Here is a 16,429-nt window from a genome sequence, read left to right on the forward strand (position 1 = left end):
AAAAACAATTAAGTAAAGGTTCTCTCAGTCTGCCATCAATGAACCTCAATATCCGTTGTTCTATAAAAGAACTCTTATGACCCGAAATACCTTCATACATACAATATGAATGTTCATGCATCCAAGAGAAATTCAATAATGTTTCAAATTTGTATTCCAACAATACTAAAAATTTCCATGAATTTCCACCAGTCAGGGCCAATAATCCCCATGGTCATCAAAAAGAATTGAAATTTGGAATTTTATAAATTTTATAATTATTATTAACTTGTTTGTTTTTATCACAAAAAATTGTATGTATGGTAGCTTAAATTGTATGTAAATCTTTGTGGGTGTTTTGTTTCGTTTTACTTTGCTTTGACAAATTGTATGTTCCGGATACAATAAAATGTACATTACATATAGCATATAGTACAAATATATTAATATATATATTTAAGGGGTATATTGTGTGTGTGTGTGTGTGTGTGTGGTTGATAAATTATGACAATCCTTTACGGACCTTTATAGCTTAGGAATTAATACGCTTATTCCAACAGAATACAAAGTTAAAACTTATACGCTTAAACTAATATTCGCCAAGTTGTGTGTTGGTGCAAAGGACAGGGGCGGTTCATGAAGTGGATGAAATGCAAAAGGCTTTCATAAATTAATTGTTAATAAAAGTAAGCTATAAACTACAGATCAGACCTACGATCGGGCTGATCGCTGGCGCATCGAAGCTCTATCTCTATCTATTTACTTACTCTCTGCTCGCTCTTCAGGCTACTTGGCAACGCGTTCATAATCTCAAGATGTTTCTATCCGTTTCGTTTTTCGTGTTTCGTGTTTCTTTCGTGTAAGTGATACTGGCTTATATGCTTAGAGACTAATAATATTTGGCTTCTTGTAATACATTTCGCTTTTGGAAATCTGCATGATAATTTGAGAGACACAATTGACTCGGTAATCGAAACCGACGGCTTTCGCTACCGTCTCGTCTCGTTTCGTTTTCCTTTTTCTTTCCTTTCTTTCGTAAACCTATGTACACGGTTGAGGGGGGAGGGTGTGATGTGATTGAGCATTGAGCAAAACGTGTGCAAAACGCATTATAAACCGTCCGGTCCCGGGTTCGATTCCCGGTGGAGGCTGCGTAGTTAAAGTAGAAAGTGATAGGACGACAAACATATCAGAAAATAAGGGGGAAATGTGAGAGGACTACAACACGGGCTATAAGATAGGATGGATGGATGGGATGGATTGGAGAACCAAAAACACGATAACGACTTGGCTGGCTGCCTGTGTGTACTACGTGGAACGTAAATTGACTGAAAAAATACAAAAAAATAGAAAAATTGTAACCAGCAAAATAAATAAAAAAAAAAATAGTAAAATCAATAAACTAGATACAATAAGTAAGTAATAATGTCTGTAAGTTCTGCTGATCTGCGCTGCCGATGTGTGGCTGATGTGGTTCCTTATGGCATAGACTCTCTCTCTCGCTCTCTCTCTCTCTCGTCTGCTGTCACGCGCTCTACCATTAAGAGGCAGCGCCAGTCGGTGCTGCGGCTGCCGATGTACTGGCGGAGCTGACATCCTCGCATATGGTGTGGAGCTTCTCCATCTCCGAGCTGGTCACAATGTTAATCGAGCTCACTTTGGCACGTTGATAGGCAACCACGGTGTTCTCGCCCAGACACTTGACACACACATAGCCAATGAGGACGGCTACGCCGACTGTCATGACCCGCACCAGGGGGTCCACGTACATTTGGATAACAACCCAGGCGGTGGCACCCGTCACGCACATCAGTGTGATCAGTATCACTGTCTTGGACCAGTGTTGGATGGTGAAGCCCTTGTCCCACTCTAGTCTGTCGAATGATTGAAATATTTTGAATTAATAAGCATTCGATTTCGATGTGTCACAACTCACTTTTTGGACTTTTCAATCTCGTAGGGATGGCCACACACCTTGCAGGACAGCTGGGCCTCCGTTTTGCTGCAGCTCTCGACCAGCCAGCGCTTGAGGCACTCGTGGTGGACAGAGCTAACGTCGCCGGTGCAACGGCAGGGCTGGATTAGAGGCTCGGGCTTGTCATTGTCGTAGCATATCCAGCAATCCTTTTTCGCCAGGAACGACTGACCCTCCTCGGGCGAGAGCTTATTGGTGTCGGCATTCAGAGTGGGTATCGACGGATCAATCTGGCGCGAGAGCAGCTTGCGCGGATTCAGTATCCAGAGCTGTTCGGGCGCCATCGAGTTCCACAGGCAGCAGGGGAACCACAGAGCAACGCCGATCTCAGCAATACGAAAAATGATGTCATGCCAGTTGCGAGAGTTCACAGGAACCCTGCAGAGGAAAAACGTTGGTTTTAGTATCCATTAGAAAGTACTTTTCGTGCTTCTATCCACTCACTTGGTCTTCCAGAAATCGCCCAGAGTTTCGGAGGTGAGAAAGCCGACAATCACGATGAGCATAACGGCCTGACTGAGGAGTCCGAAGCGGGATTGGTGGAGCTGTGAGGCGTTCACGATCGCCTCGCTGGGCCCCAGGATCTTGCCCGTTTGGTCGTAGACAAAGCCGCCGCGCAGCTTGAAGAACACCTCCACGCCGTAGATGAGGAAGAAGACGACCACGATCAGCAGTAATACCGCATAGCAGCCATTGAATATGTGCGCGTAGTCCCGCCGCTCCGCGTTGATCAGCGAGCTGAACACCTCTATGCCAAACAGGCTGTACAGGAAGAAGTTGAAGGCCACAAAGCCGAGGAAACTCTTCGAAAGGAACTGCGACTTCTCCCAGCGAATATCGCGCAGGTGAAAGATCTGAAACAGTCCGAATCAACGAATGAATGAATAATGCCAATTAGAGACCGCCGTACACCTATTGCCGATTCAAAGTTTGATTAATGCTCGCGTATAATAGAAACTGTGTACTCTGCCTGTCCGCTGCCTGTTTGGCCTATCAATATGGGTCGCGGTCGCGGTGTCGGGCCCGGTCTCCGGACCCCAAGATACGCTGCGCAGAAGTGTAGCAAAAACAATTGAGTTCTAGGTGCACTTGCACCTACGGCTACCCAAGTACAGCTGTACTTCAGTCGATATTAAAAAGCAAAACAACCCCGTACACCGCATATCGCACATCGCCCACCGCCCACTTCACACAATTTTCACCTTAGTCAGAGTTACGATCGCTCACAGTTCCCACCATAGTTAAGAGGGTGCTGCTCTTCCGATTCCCATTGCTTAGACGCGATTAATTTTAGTCTGGACTGTGTGCTGGCTGATTATTTTTCCTAAACATAGAGATGCGCTCGTGACTGGAAATATAGCCCAGCTTCTGCCTTATCAAAGAAATTTATAGAGTGAATTTATAACCAGGCGCAGCCACGGCCATGGCGTTATCTACGACTGTACGCGTTGTAGGTGTTATCTATATTCAAATGCGTTAAATTGGGTTTAGGCGCACGTACTAGAGGACATTTGGGGGAAGGTAGAGGTAACCTTTCAGAGAAAGAACGTTATAGTTCAACTCTGAGACCGTTCATCATTAATCATGCACACTCAATGTATGCTGTTGTTGCAATTCAAGCTTCAAAGTGAGCAATGAAGGGCCCACCGATTGACAGTGGATCGTGGGCACTACATTTGGCTATCTCTATGGTTTTCCTGTTTCTACAGATAAAATCTGCAATCTCTCTATAGCCTATAATGGAGTCTTGTGACTTTATTCCCACGTGCGTGCCACAAGAGTGTGCTTTATTATTCGTTTATTGCCATCTATTGAGGTACAGTCTTCTGATATTCCACTCAATACTCAATAGATACTGAAAGCCCCGACGTAAGAAAACATTTTTAGATTGTCATAAGTTTCACTTAGTCATCTATTACACCGAATAGTTATCTACTTCTTGACCTCTGAGTATGCAAGAGTATTCTTGGAAGAGAGTTTTGGCGTGGTAATGCACTCACCTCGGCCCACATGCAGACGATCAGGGAGGCGCAGGTCATGAGCAATGGGTAATAAGCGGACATCAGGGTTACGGCCCATTGAGGCTGTAGATCCAACTGAAATGTATACAAACATAAAGTTAGTCGTATATTTAATTGCGATTGATTGCAAGGGACTCACCGGAGTGGTGAAGTAGGCTCCACGCAACGAGGCCGCCACGAAGACCATAAAGTAGAGCAGCTTCTGGGTGGTGATGCGACAAGCCCTGAGGACCGAGGGCTGTTTGAGGCGCTGGTACTCGGCCACAATGCAGATGAGCAGCTGGATGACAGAGACGAGGGCCACCACATAGAAGACGGTGGAGATGCCGGCATAGTACGGCAGATTGAAGAAGTTGCACTCGTCGCCGGCATACCGGATGTCGCAGACACAGGTATTGTTGACGCAGTCCCCCCGTCCGGAGCAGCTGAGATCATTGTCGGGCGTGAAGGGGCCGTAGAGGCCACCGGCCGGGGCCTTGCTGTGGCCATTCCGCATCTGGAGATTGGCCGTCGCAGTCGCCTCCAGTGGCGATTGCAGAACGCGCTTCGAGCAACGCATTAAGGTATCAAAACTGGGTAGCATCCTATATTACATTAACTGCAAAGAAAAGCGGAAAAAAAGAGGAGAGGGACTGTTAGTTAATTCTCCAAGGGTTAACCGATAGATGAACCAACAAAAAAGTTATACGGGGCTCATGGGTTCATGGGTACAAAGGTCCAAGGGGAGCGGCTTCCATGAAGGGTTTCGTTTTTGTAAAAACATTCCCATTCTTGTCTGGGGCTGTGCCTTTGTCTGGGTTCGTTTTAAAAGCAAATGCAAATGTTTACCCATCCGTACCACTCAGGGCCGGCCGTACTTGGGGCCAGCTCCGAAGCAAACAAGCCGCAGAGCCATTAGGGGTACTCAAAGGAAAAACGTATAATCTACAATACATGCGTAACTCATTCCAGAACATAATTTTAAAAGGAAATTAAAATGCAATCATTTTTTAACTTTATCTGAGGATTTATTGAGAAATAAAACAAAAAACGGCCTATGGATACCCGGGTCAGAGATGCTTGACTCGCGTTTCATACATGAGGTTATTTTTCATTAAAAAAATTTAAAAGTTCTGCCCATTCAACCTTTCCAATAGATACATATTTGTAGCTCCAAATCAAATGTTGAATAACCCTAGTGGGATTTGAGCAGTCGTCCTCCACTCCTGAGTTTTGTGCGCCAACAGAATGAAAATGAAATTGGCAGCACTTGGGCGTCCTAAGGGGGAGAGTGGTTTTTAAAGAGGGGGCATTATTATGCCAGTCCCGTCCCCACCACCCATCCATCAATCAAGTACTACGAAAACACACAAACATGTAGGGGCATCGATAATAATGCCTGCCAGCAACCTGACACCCACAATATCAGAAATATCAGAAACAGAACACAAAAGCATTCAACATTGCGACTGAGAGAGACATTCAGACATCAGGCAAATCCATTGAGCATTGAGCATTGAGCTGTCGTTCCACATTCAAGCAATTAAGGCGCACGAGATGCTGAGTCGTTGAACACTCGTGAATGGGTGCGAGTGCACTGTTCGATAGGGTCTCTCCACACTCAATTGCAGTCCGTTAAAAGGCAACTAACAACACTTTTTGTGTGCTTCTCAATTAGTTGTGGGTTTATTGGTTTTTAATAGGCCAAGTTCTCGCCTTTAGAGCGAAGCGATAACAATACTTTCCGAGAAAGAGTCGCAAGTAAATACACAGTGCACTCGTACTATGTACGAGGTAGGGTGAGGAGGTGTGTTTTGCTCTCTTACGTGACGGTTGGAAACAATGTTTATGGCCCGTTGAAGTAAACAATCTGCTGTTAAATGTTTCGAGAAATATTTTACCCAGCACTCGGTTGGCAGGGAATCATCACTTTTGCTGATCTCTCTCGTTGAAAGGCTTTTACGACTCTAGTAAGTAAATTAAATTCGCCATTAAGACGTTTCTTTATAATTCCCTAGTTTGTACGGAATTGTATACAATTCTTAATCTTATTTTTTTCCAATTTAATCATTTTAAGTTCTGAAAAGTTGCGAAAATCATACGGACTCTGGCAGAGCTTCGATAGCAATATGAGAGTGGTAGTAGAGAGAGAGTGTTCAAATGTTGAAATGACATTGATTCGATATGTACAAATTACCCATAAGCGAGCGGACACATTCGTTTTTGATGACCCCGGTATAGTTGATCAAAAACAGCTTCACGGATATCTCTATTTCGAAATGAAATATGAAATAATCCTATCCCACTAGGGTGGCATGCAGTATCTAGGGTTTTGTGTAATAATTACATGATACATAATAATTTCACAAGGATCGTAAATAATATGGAAAATAGTTAAACCAGTAGCTATTACGGTGAATTATGCGAAATATTGTATGGCTTAAGAGACACACAAAATCAACTGTTTCAGCGGACAATTGCCAGTCACGCATAAGCGTGGAATGTAAGAAAACAGACCTCAAAGTACAGTTAATAAATATGCATATTGGCCACTGGGCGGCCACTGAGTGACTTCTGCAAGATCGTTGAGAAGACAGATTCCCTGACCAGCCCGGATGCGACGAGCGAGGGCTCGAGATCGGGAGTTTGGGTATCTTAAGTACAGTCTTTTGGTGATCCGCCGATTGGCAGTCACATATCTCGTACTAGCCTTGCGCTCATTAATTACTCACTTGACATTTGTAACCCATTATCAAATAAAGTGTTCAAAATACGAGTAACCCCAAACATTACTTAGTATATACTTAGTTTTATACTCCGCCTATTCCTCTGTCAAATGACGGACACGATACACTCCTGAAATACCATTATTCTTGGTTCAAACAAACATGTCTTTATTATGTTTCCCCCATATTTGGCAAACGTTTTATTTATTTTTTTTTTTTTTTTGAAGAGCAAATAATAAATTAAGCACACCCCAAGCGAGCATACATATAAGGTGCTAAGGCTATGTATATGGAACGAATGTTTTTTTTCCATTTTAGTTACTTGTCTTAGTTGTTGCTTTCTGCTGTCAACAACAAATCCACAAAAACAACGACACCGACAGCGAGACTCTACTTCGGTCGCCAACAGACGGACGGACGGGCGATAAGATAAAGCCAACCCAAAAGTCAAACGCGACAAAAGGCGAACCGAGCAGAGCGAATTTCAGCTGAAAATTGAAGCACAGTGCGTTTCACATAAATGGGATATACATAATCCCCTCACTGTGGAGGACAGCACCATCGTTTATTGCAAAACTTGTGGATTCTTGGACTTAAACATTGATTTGATAGATATTAATCAATTACTAAAACACACACTTTCATAATTGAATTGATGAGATTGAAAATTGATCAAATTCGAGCAGAAACCAGTAATCAATATTTCAAACGATTCGATAGCTGCATTTGACTCGATGAATGAGCTCATTCGATAGTCCGGTTTACACTTGAATTGCGGATATTTTGATCAGTCTTATACATAGTATGTATGTATTTGTGAAATGCACTGCTTTCTACGGGCAAAGGGCGCTCGGTCGCTTTTGGGGGCTATCGCGGTTTATTGGAGCGGAAATATTGAAACAAAAACAACACATACAAATGTTGAAAAAAAAACAAAAAAACAAAGAGCGTTGCCCAATAAGAGGGTGGGCGGTAGGTAGGTGTGCCAATCAATTGATTACACAGATGGTCTGATAACGAGCACACACACACACCCACACACACACACCATTATAATGAATTTCCTTTTTCTGCGCCTTGCTTTCGGTTTTATTTGTGGCATGCTACGCGGAGGTCATGCTCTTCCAAGTGGTTCCTTTCGTTTCCTTTCCTTTCCGTTCCTGTGCTTTGATTTTCTTTTTGTATGTATTACAACTCGAAAATAGCACACAGACACACGCACTGCACACTCGATAGACACAGAGATACACTATTTATGAGTTTTGTTTGCTTGTCGGACATATGTATAGTCGGAATAGTTATATATGCATATAAATAGTTTGTAGAACGCTGCTGCGACCCGAACGACCATCGGCGCGAGGCGGAAAAGACTGAGCAGCGCGATCTTCCACGGGGCCCCCGAAGAGACGCACACACATGAACGCGTATGCATGACACAACAAGTAGCAGAGCGTCATCTCTCTCTCTCTCTCGCTCTCTCTTCGACGCTCTCTTTCTCTCTCTTAAGCAGTGGGCAAGAGCTTCCGAGCGCTCGCACTCTACTGGTGGTGAAGCGGTTACTGGTCCCTAAATTCCGCAGCTTGGCAATTAATTTCCATCACAATATGTCGGCCTAATAAACGCTTCCATAAACCAACACAACAGCGAGTTCTTTCAGTTGTTTATTTTTTTATCCTCGATAAGTACTTCTGAAAATTGATATAAATTGCACGGCCTCATGGCACACATGTTTTTAATTTCTTTTGCAGCCTATCGGTTGATTTTTGGGTAATTAAAATAAATATGTACAACATTGTTGACATCATGTGAATGTGAAAACAGAATACAGAATCGCTTTAACATTTGTTAACTACAAAATACGCACCAAAGACTTGGTTTCAAACGCGTCATGCGGCAGCGCCCCTCAGTCGGTCGGGGCTTCGGGCTTCGGCCTTGTGCATTTTGACACACACATATACATACATATGTACATATGTACATATTCTCGGATCTTTTTCAATCTCCCCACGCTGGCTAATCATATGTACAATAAGTGCGACAGTGAGGGACTCACTGCAGAGCCAAAGTCGATAAAGTTTAGAAAAAACAAACTAAAAATTGTAAACTTGTTTTGGCTGTAGCCGCCCGCAGCTGAGAGTTACATTCAACATTCAACTGGTTTTTGGATCCAAGTAGCCCCAACTGGAAAAGGAGAGACAGAGAGACAGAGAGAGAGAGACTCGAAGAGAACGAGATCTCAGGGCCTCTGGTTGAATGCACGCTAGAGATAGAGATGTTTGTTTTATATGTATTTTTATTTGCTCGAACTGATAGTTCAAACATGAAATGTTGTTGGAAGTCGCGACGATACTCAAGCAGTCTCTCCAGGTCTCCGATAAATACCGTCCCTTCTCCCTTCCCTTTCTTGGCAGATTCTTCATATACGAACAATACGAGTACAAGGAAAGGCGAATGTGTATGCCATTTAACCAGTTTCCATTTAATTATACAATAAATTGTTAATAATTTATATTTGATTACGCTCTCGGCCCACAGGCACACACGTGTAAGCGCTCGTATACTCGAATTTAATTTACATAAATTTCTTGGCCTATTCGTTAAGTACAAAGTCAACAAATTCGTGTTGAAGGAGGTGGCGTGTCTGAGACAACGCCCACAAAACAAATTAAGGAAAATCTCAGCGAAGGAAAACACTAATGTGAAAATTATACCCCCTAGACTTGGTGGGCGAGAGCTGAAGGTTACCCCCCAATGGGGCTCATTTAACAAGAACGAGGAGGAACCTATCCTAATCAAGAGGCGTTTCCTCAAACTGTGAAATGTGTGCGTGTCATAAAGGAGGTCTTGGAGTTCATGGTATGTGTATATACTTATATGGAATATTTTCGAAAGCACAGCCACAGAAATAGTCTCGTCGAAAATAAAGCTTACAGGCAGACCACAAACAACTCTCGAAGAATAAATATTCAAGGTTCGTTGGGGCCAGCGCGGGATCTAGGTGCGCTGCTTGATTGATAATAGCTAGAATAAATATGCAGAGAACACACCATGATCACCAATCGAACCCAACCGTACCCAATCTTACTTGAAAAGTAAACACTCACGACCTTCAAATTTAAATTGAATTAACTCTTGTGTGCCGTCGCAGTGCTGGGCGCCTAAAAGTCGACCTGTTTGGCGTATATAAGTCAATTAATTTCCACTTAGCTGTCATTAGTGTTCATCAAAAGGAAAACTCAAATAATCCCACAGAAAACCCAGCAGCAGCGACGTGAATCGTGCAACGCGCACCTCTCAGGCTGCTAATTGGGACAATTATTGACCGAATGAAGAAATATTTCGCAAAAATTATCTTCATACAAAAGAAATTATTGGCAATGTGAATAAAAGTGACAAGTGAATACAAACTCGTATTCATTGTATGAATATTTATGAATGCATTTGTCGGGCTTATTTCCACTACAATTCTCATTCATAATCGCTTTTTTATCCTGCAAATGGTGCTGTGTTCTTTCAAATGTCTGGCGAAGCCCTCTGCCTTCAATAAGATACTTTTCTCTCTGTCTTGCACACAACAACACCAAGGACTAAGTGCGATGACGGCCTGCAATCCTCTCTGACCGAGCCTGTCACTCACGCAAAAATTGCAAGAATAACGGAAAGAGAAGAGTATTCATTTCATAATCCAGTGACCAAAATAAACTGAGAATAATTTTATAATAATCTCTCTATTGTATAAATAAGTTTTGGGTCGTCGTCCGATACTTTACTCATATCCACGCGAGCGATACAAGCGAGTGAGCCGGGGGTTATCGCACGAGCGAGTCGAGTGCGTAGGGGGTTTGACCTGAAATGATATATGTACATATACCTAATAAATGTATTTATTTTCAAATATTAGAGGATGATTCTGCTTAGATAGGATCACTTTTGAAGGATTGCTTTAAATATGGACACAAAAAACATGACTAAGAACTACTTTTATGAAGAGGAAGAAGCTTGATTTTGTGAGTCATGTGACAATTCGAACTGATTATTGGCCATACTCCATAAAGCTACGTATTGCACTGCTTGCAAAAACCACTAATGAAACCGCAAGAAAGCGAAAATACACCGATTATCTCCGACAGTTGCAGTTCTGAAGGAGTAGTGGGTCAGTGTGTAAATAGGTTATTAAAAATCAATGATAATCAATCGCATGTACATTTAATTTTTATTTAATTTACATAGACTGAAATATTTCTTGGGCGAATTTTGGTCTCCCATCATCGATCTTTTCACATTTCTACGGATTATACAAAGAGGTAGTATTTGATTTTGTTGAATGGTATTGATAATCGTCATCGTAAATGTGCGTAGGGTTCTGTTGTCTTATCGCTGACGCATAGGCTCCTCAAAGTGACGACAAACGGAGATAAAATCCAGCAAGAGATACACAAAAAACTATGAAATTGATTCCAAAAAGTGTCGCAGTATGACGACATTTTCGTGTGCAACAGAGTGCGTTTTTTAGAGGTAAAACAAAAGGTGTCGTGCTCTATTCGATTTCATGCCGGATATGAAAGCTCACCCTTAACTGCTAAGCCACACTGGAAGAGAGAGCGCTTCCCTCTCTCAGCCACGAAGGCACGGATGATGAAAATATAAATATACTGATGAAGCAAAAAGGTCAATGAATTTCGAACTTTTCATATCGCACCATATTCCCCATAAACTACATTATAGTTCTAGGCATTTCGCAAACCCAGGGAATTAATCTATCATTGGGTGGCTGTACGAGTACTATTTGTAGATATATGTATGTAAATAAATCCAGCGAGTTCGATTCCGCCGTTCGATAAATAGTTGTTTATTACGCACAGCTCTCATAAATCAAGGGAGCGCGTATACTACCAGATAAAACTACTAAATACATAGTACAAATGTAGATTATTTCCATGCAGAGTAAATACTAGATGAACAGGTCGGGTGGGTGGTCATGCGGGTAGAACGAACATCTCTGGGCACGGGGCGCAGCACACCTAGCACCATCTACCAAATACTCACAAAGCAGTACCGTCCATTTTGGGTGCTATGATTATTGGGGGCTGAGGGGAGAATACTATGGCAAATTCTGACCCGCTGAGCAGTGCTAAGCGTAAGCTGAAAGAGAAGCGCTGATGTTAGCTGTTAGATGTAAAATCAAAGTCGCCACGAAAAAAAAAGAAACTCAAAATAAGAAATGTGACTCTAAACAACAGTCAGTGAATAGAGGGACTGGAGCGGGGGAGGAATTCAAATTGAGTTCTGACGGTCGTCGAAAAGTCTAAAGGTCAAACATATGGAAATAATATGCAAAGTCCAAGTCTAAAGAAGGAAATAATTGCTTGAAATTAAAGAAATTGTAATTCCCATCAAGAGTATCTGATAAATTAAAGATGGAAAAATGCTCGGCAAAATGAATATAGTCTTAATAATCGTAAATCGTAATGTGTCTTATAGATTATAGGTTCATATAAAATATATTTGAATACGTAAATTCCACCAACAATTCTAGATTACTCTGGAATACAATTTTCAGCTGATGACAAAATAAAAATCTTTGGAACGTATACGAAAATCTCTGTAGAGGCTGGAACATTGGAAATTGATTTCTCTGTTCCAACATATCCCTAAAATTAACATTCTCCATTTGCAATGACTCTTCTCATCGCCGTGTGATACGTTTTTATGCCACATCTGTATCTTTTTGATTTCATGGTAACATATTCCGGACTACTTATGGTCTGTATTTGTGCTATTCGAAACGAAGCCATTTTTTCGATTATGGGAAACCCTCAATAGACTAAGAAAATGTGGACAAGTCTAAGGATGTTTGAGTCGTGCTCTACATCTGATATTTAGATTATTCAGATGGTATTATTCTGTGCTGTATGTACATATATTTTCGACCAACCAAAACGAAAAATGTATAATGAAGATATTCAAAGTCTAGGCTATCAAATAAATCCCCATTCCGACGACTGTCGACTGTCGGTATTCATTTCCCACACCGACGAGAGGCACCGCCATCAAAATCGGGTAATTTTATACAACAGACTTTTCTGCCTACATTTACAATTCATATTGCCTCCTCGCGGTCGTCTCCCATTCTCCCAAGGCGCTCAGCGCGTGCCGTCGGCATCTGAAAGGGCAACGCGACGAAAGAAGACACCAATATAGCCACGCACACCAAATCGAAGTAACTGTAAACGATTTAAGTGGATGGGCGAGGCGAGCGAGCGAGTCAGCGAAGATGTTGACTCTTTGCACTGACCTGCACCTCCTTTTCGCTTGCATGGGGTGGGAGGGGGAACTTTGCGAGTGTTGCAGAAAAATCATAAATGCAAACAATAAAATTGAAATATAAGTACGTAGGTGCACGCTGCACGTAGCATGCACACACAGATGGAGACAGACGAGTATGAGTGCGATCAATTAAACTGATTGAATCACTTTTAAATGAAACGCCTTGGCCGTGTCAGTCAGCGACTCGTCAGTGGGAGGGAGGCAGGGAATTGCGTGATGCGCGTGTGTGAGTGTGTGTATACGATGATGTGGAAAGTGAAAAGAGGCTTTGATCTCGTCTCGCGTCAGGGGGCACAGTGAAGACAAGCATTTATGCTTGAAATTGCATGTTTTTGAAGAAATATATAACTTGGCATCATTTTGTGGGATTTTAGGGAATACAATTTAAAAAGCTCTACCGTATTTATTACATTGTAAAAGAGATCTGAGGTAAAATATTACCGCATCTTTCATTTTAGTAGATTACTTTTTTTATCAGCTCTTTATATCGAATGTGTACTGCGTAGATACACACATTCATGCAAAGCAATTTATTTTATTGCCGCTTGTCGTCGCTAAACGTAAGGGTTCCCTGTACCCAGCAATCAGGTTTTAGGTGCAAGCAAATAGACAATAATTCTTGGGAAAGCAGAGCCAGACGACAGGGGCAGATAGCGAGATAATTACAGTTTTGGTGGCTAAAAATGATAAAAATACAGATACGACAACAATAAAAATGCGCACAAGTGAATGAACGCACACAAAAATATCTTTATTGTATGTATGCATGCATACAATGTATGTATCCACATACAAGTTGAAAACATGCCGTTACTTATGGCGAATGACGAGGCGCAGAAGACTGAGCAAGAGATGGAGTGACGGGAGGGGGAGGGGGGGGGCGGCGTTCGCTTGGCGCTGAGTGCGCGTTGAGTGCAATTTAGGTGCTGTTGCACCGAGTCGAACGTAGGCGTACAGTGGAACCCGTTGAAGCGCAAAAGTGGCATCAAGGGGGTGAGAAGAGGAAAATAGCGAGAGGTATCTTTTATATATGTAAGTCTTCCTCTATTGGTTCCAGTTTAAACAGACCGAACATTTGGCAGCGCTTCCCCTAGTCTAGTGCAAGCTGAGGACAATTCTCATATTCGTATGTGGCTTAAGCATATCAAAGGTGGGAATGATTCAGGTTGGTCTGGGGACCTGGAGTGCACCTGAAATCCCTCTCTAATGAGTCACAATTCATGACGCGACAACGTTGAGGGCTTAGGAAAGCAACATGATTGTTATGATATTTATGCTTATAGCACACGAACACACTCACCCTCCCCGAAACAAAGACTCACCTAATACTTTTTGCAATAAAAGAATATGATGATTACAAACGAATACTGTTTTGTTTTGTTGGTGGAGTTTTTCTCGTTTTCACTAGTTCCCGTTTCTATTTTTGTGTGTTGAAACGCACTGTATTACATAAATTATTCGCATATATTTATTTCACATTTCACAGGACTCTGCTTTCCCCTTTCCAGAACTTCGCATTATTTGTATTCATACAGCATATGCAGCACCCCGATTGATTGTGCCCTAAAACTACTCTAACTACAGCACTGTCACATTTGCCCACAATATTATTTAGGTTTATGTATATTTTGATATGCGGTGTTTTTAAAAATTTTGAAGAGAACAATTTATAAGTTTTGCGACAGCAGTGTAACCGCGGACCTATTGATAACATATACGGTCTGACCGTCAGCAATATACCAAAACATACGTCACAAATTTCAAAATATACCGTAAATATACTGACCAATTATTTGTATTCAAGTTCCATTTTTTATATTCGGTTTAATATGACCAGCTAGCTTGGACCCTCAGCTGTCAACTCATAATTTTATCCGATTGATAAATTAATTTCCTACAAGAGTGGGTTAATTAGTATTCGATGTGGCCTGGGACATGGCTCTAAATGGCACTTGTACACGGTTTCCACATTGGTGCATTCGACAAGAGGGTGAGTCCATAGCGCGTCTTAAAATATACTGGAAAATACTATTAAAAGAGCTTGACTTGTGGCTAGAAAATCAAAGTTACCGCGGACTTATTAATACGATATTTGATAATTTTTCGATTAGTGCTGCTTGCAATTAACTGCCCATACAAATTGGATGCTGTCAAAGGTAAACAGGGAAATTGTTGTAATGAAAAATCACTCCACGAAGGGAGGATATGCTACCAAGAAAAAGAGAGCAAAATCCAAAAAAATAGAGCAAATTCCACCAAACGGCTATCGACCCTATCGCGACAAAGAGAAAGTTTTTGAAAGTGAATGATTTAAATGGAATAACTCGAAAACTTAAAAAACCTGGGTGTTGAAGTTTCAAGAAGTTTCTTAAATATGCCCCTAAAAATTAGATTTAACAGTTTGATGAAATTTTTTAAATTTACAATTATATACCTATATACCGTTAATATACCTTCCAATCAATTTCTACGTCCAAATATTCTGAAAATATATGCTACTGCAACCTGATTCAGGCCGGCTCCGTTTTTCTCTTACTTTTGCGGATTACGTTTTCAGCCAAAACGTTTCGTTTTCGTTTTAAAGTTCTCCAGTTTTCAGATATTTTTGCTGTTTGCACCAAAACGAATATTTTTGTTTCCCTGGCCAATTTTTTCCGAGCCAAATTTGAGGTTGGGTTAAAATAAAATTATTTATAAAGAAAGCTAAAGTTAAATTACCCTGATATAGGAGTCAAGTTTATGTTAATGCATCAATATGTCATCAATTTTTTTCCTTTTGCAATTAAGGTTTGTTTCGTTGAATACGGGAAAAAACGGAAAACGGGAGCCCCAATTTCTGTGTATTCAAAAGTAATTCGGAAAACTTTTGGGAATGTGAAAAACGGAGCCTGGCTGAATATACCGTAAATAGTTAACGCTGGCAAATCGTTATATATAGTTATACATTACTGACTGAACTTAACATTGTATCATTATAGAGTACTGTATGGTTAGGGATTGTATTGATTTTTAACAGGATTGTGAGCATATTATAGGGCTATTTACACTGACATGAGCTACCTCCCGATAATTAAGTTACATAACTCAAAGGATCGGAATTCGTGTTTGAACTTGACGTTGGGACTTGACCCCTAAGTATATATGTATACGTAAACATAAAATCATTTATTTGAATTTAAACAGATTAGTTCAAATTGACTGAACATTTCGATGTATCGATAAGGAGTTAAAATTCGCATTTTGGAATGTTTTTATTTTAATTAAATAAATCTTTTTGATGTTCGATATACTTTGCAGTATACAAATTGCACATCCTTTTTTTTCCTGTTGGAGCGCAATACTTCGTCAGAAATTAATATTCCTACGGCCCATAAATTAGACTGTATAATCATTGAAAGTATAATTATAATTCTACAATTATA

General features: G+C 41.2%; 1 protein-coding gene and 1 long non-coding RNA gene across 3 annotated transcripts; one reads left to right on the plus strand and one right to left on the minus strand.

Annotated features, from left to right (window-relative positions):
• Positions 1 to 836: 836 nt before the first annotated feature.
• Positions 837 to 14,720, minus strand: LOC108162613. Of its 2 annotated transcripts, none has more exons than XM_017297431.2 (6): positions 14,330 to 14,720; positions 4,115 to 4,573; positions 3,955 to 4,050; positions 2,399 to 2,808; positions 1,916 to 2,332; positions 837 to 1,853 (listed from the first exon to the last, which is right to left on the minus strand). In XM_017297431.2, exons 2-6 carry the CDS (start codon positions 4,556 to 4,558, stop codon positions 1,520 to 1,522), a joined length of 1,701 nt encoding a protein of 566 aa, XP_017152920.1. In that variant the 5' UTR covers positions 4,559 to 4,573; positions 14,330 to 14,720; the 3' UTR covers positions 837 to 1,519. The 2 variants fall into 2 exon arrangements, with proteins under 2 accessions (XP_017152920.1, XP_017152921.1); XM_017297432.2 differs by lacking the exon at positions 14,330 to 14,720 and adding an exon at positions 7,729 to 8,055.
• On the plus strand, positions 13,522 to 14,643 carry LOC117189150. Its single transcript, XR_004473214.1, has 2 exons — positions 13,522 to 14,000; positions 14,065 to 14,643. It is a non-coding gene; the product is annotated as an uncharacterized LOC117189150 (long non-coding RNA).
• Positions 14,721 to 16,429: the final 1,709 nt, after the last annotated feature.

This window comes from Drosophila miranda, chromosome 4 (assembly GCF_003369915.1).
Source record: "Drosophila miranda strain MSH22 chromosome 4, D.miranda_PacBio2.1, whole genome shotgun sequence".
In the NCBI taxonomy this organism is placed as follows: domain Eukaryota; kingdom Metazoa; phylum Arthropoda; class Insecta; order Diptera; family Drosophilidae; genus Drosophila; species Drosophila miranda.

Bases quoted from the DNA above. Each gene is read 5' to 3' on its own strand.
- LOC108162613 (XM_017297431.2), bottom strand. From the start codon at position 4,558: ATGCTACCCAGTTTTGATACCTTAATGCGTTGCTCGAAGCGCGTTCTG. The intron at 2,809-3,954 runs GTGAGTGCATTA...GGACTGTTTCAG, and splicing joins TCGTCTGCATGTGGGCCGAG to ATCTTTCACCTGCGCGATAT. The intron at 1,854-1,915 runs GTGAGTTGTGAC...ATCATTCGACAG, and splicing joins GAGATTGAAAAGTCCAAAAA to ACTAGAGTGGGACAAGGGCT.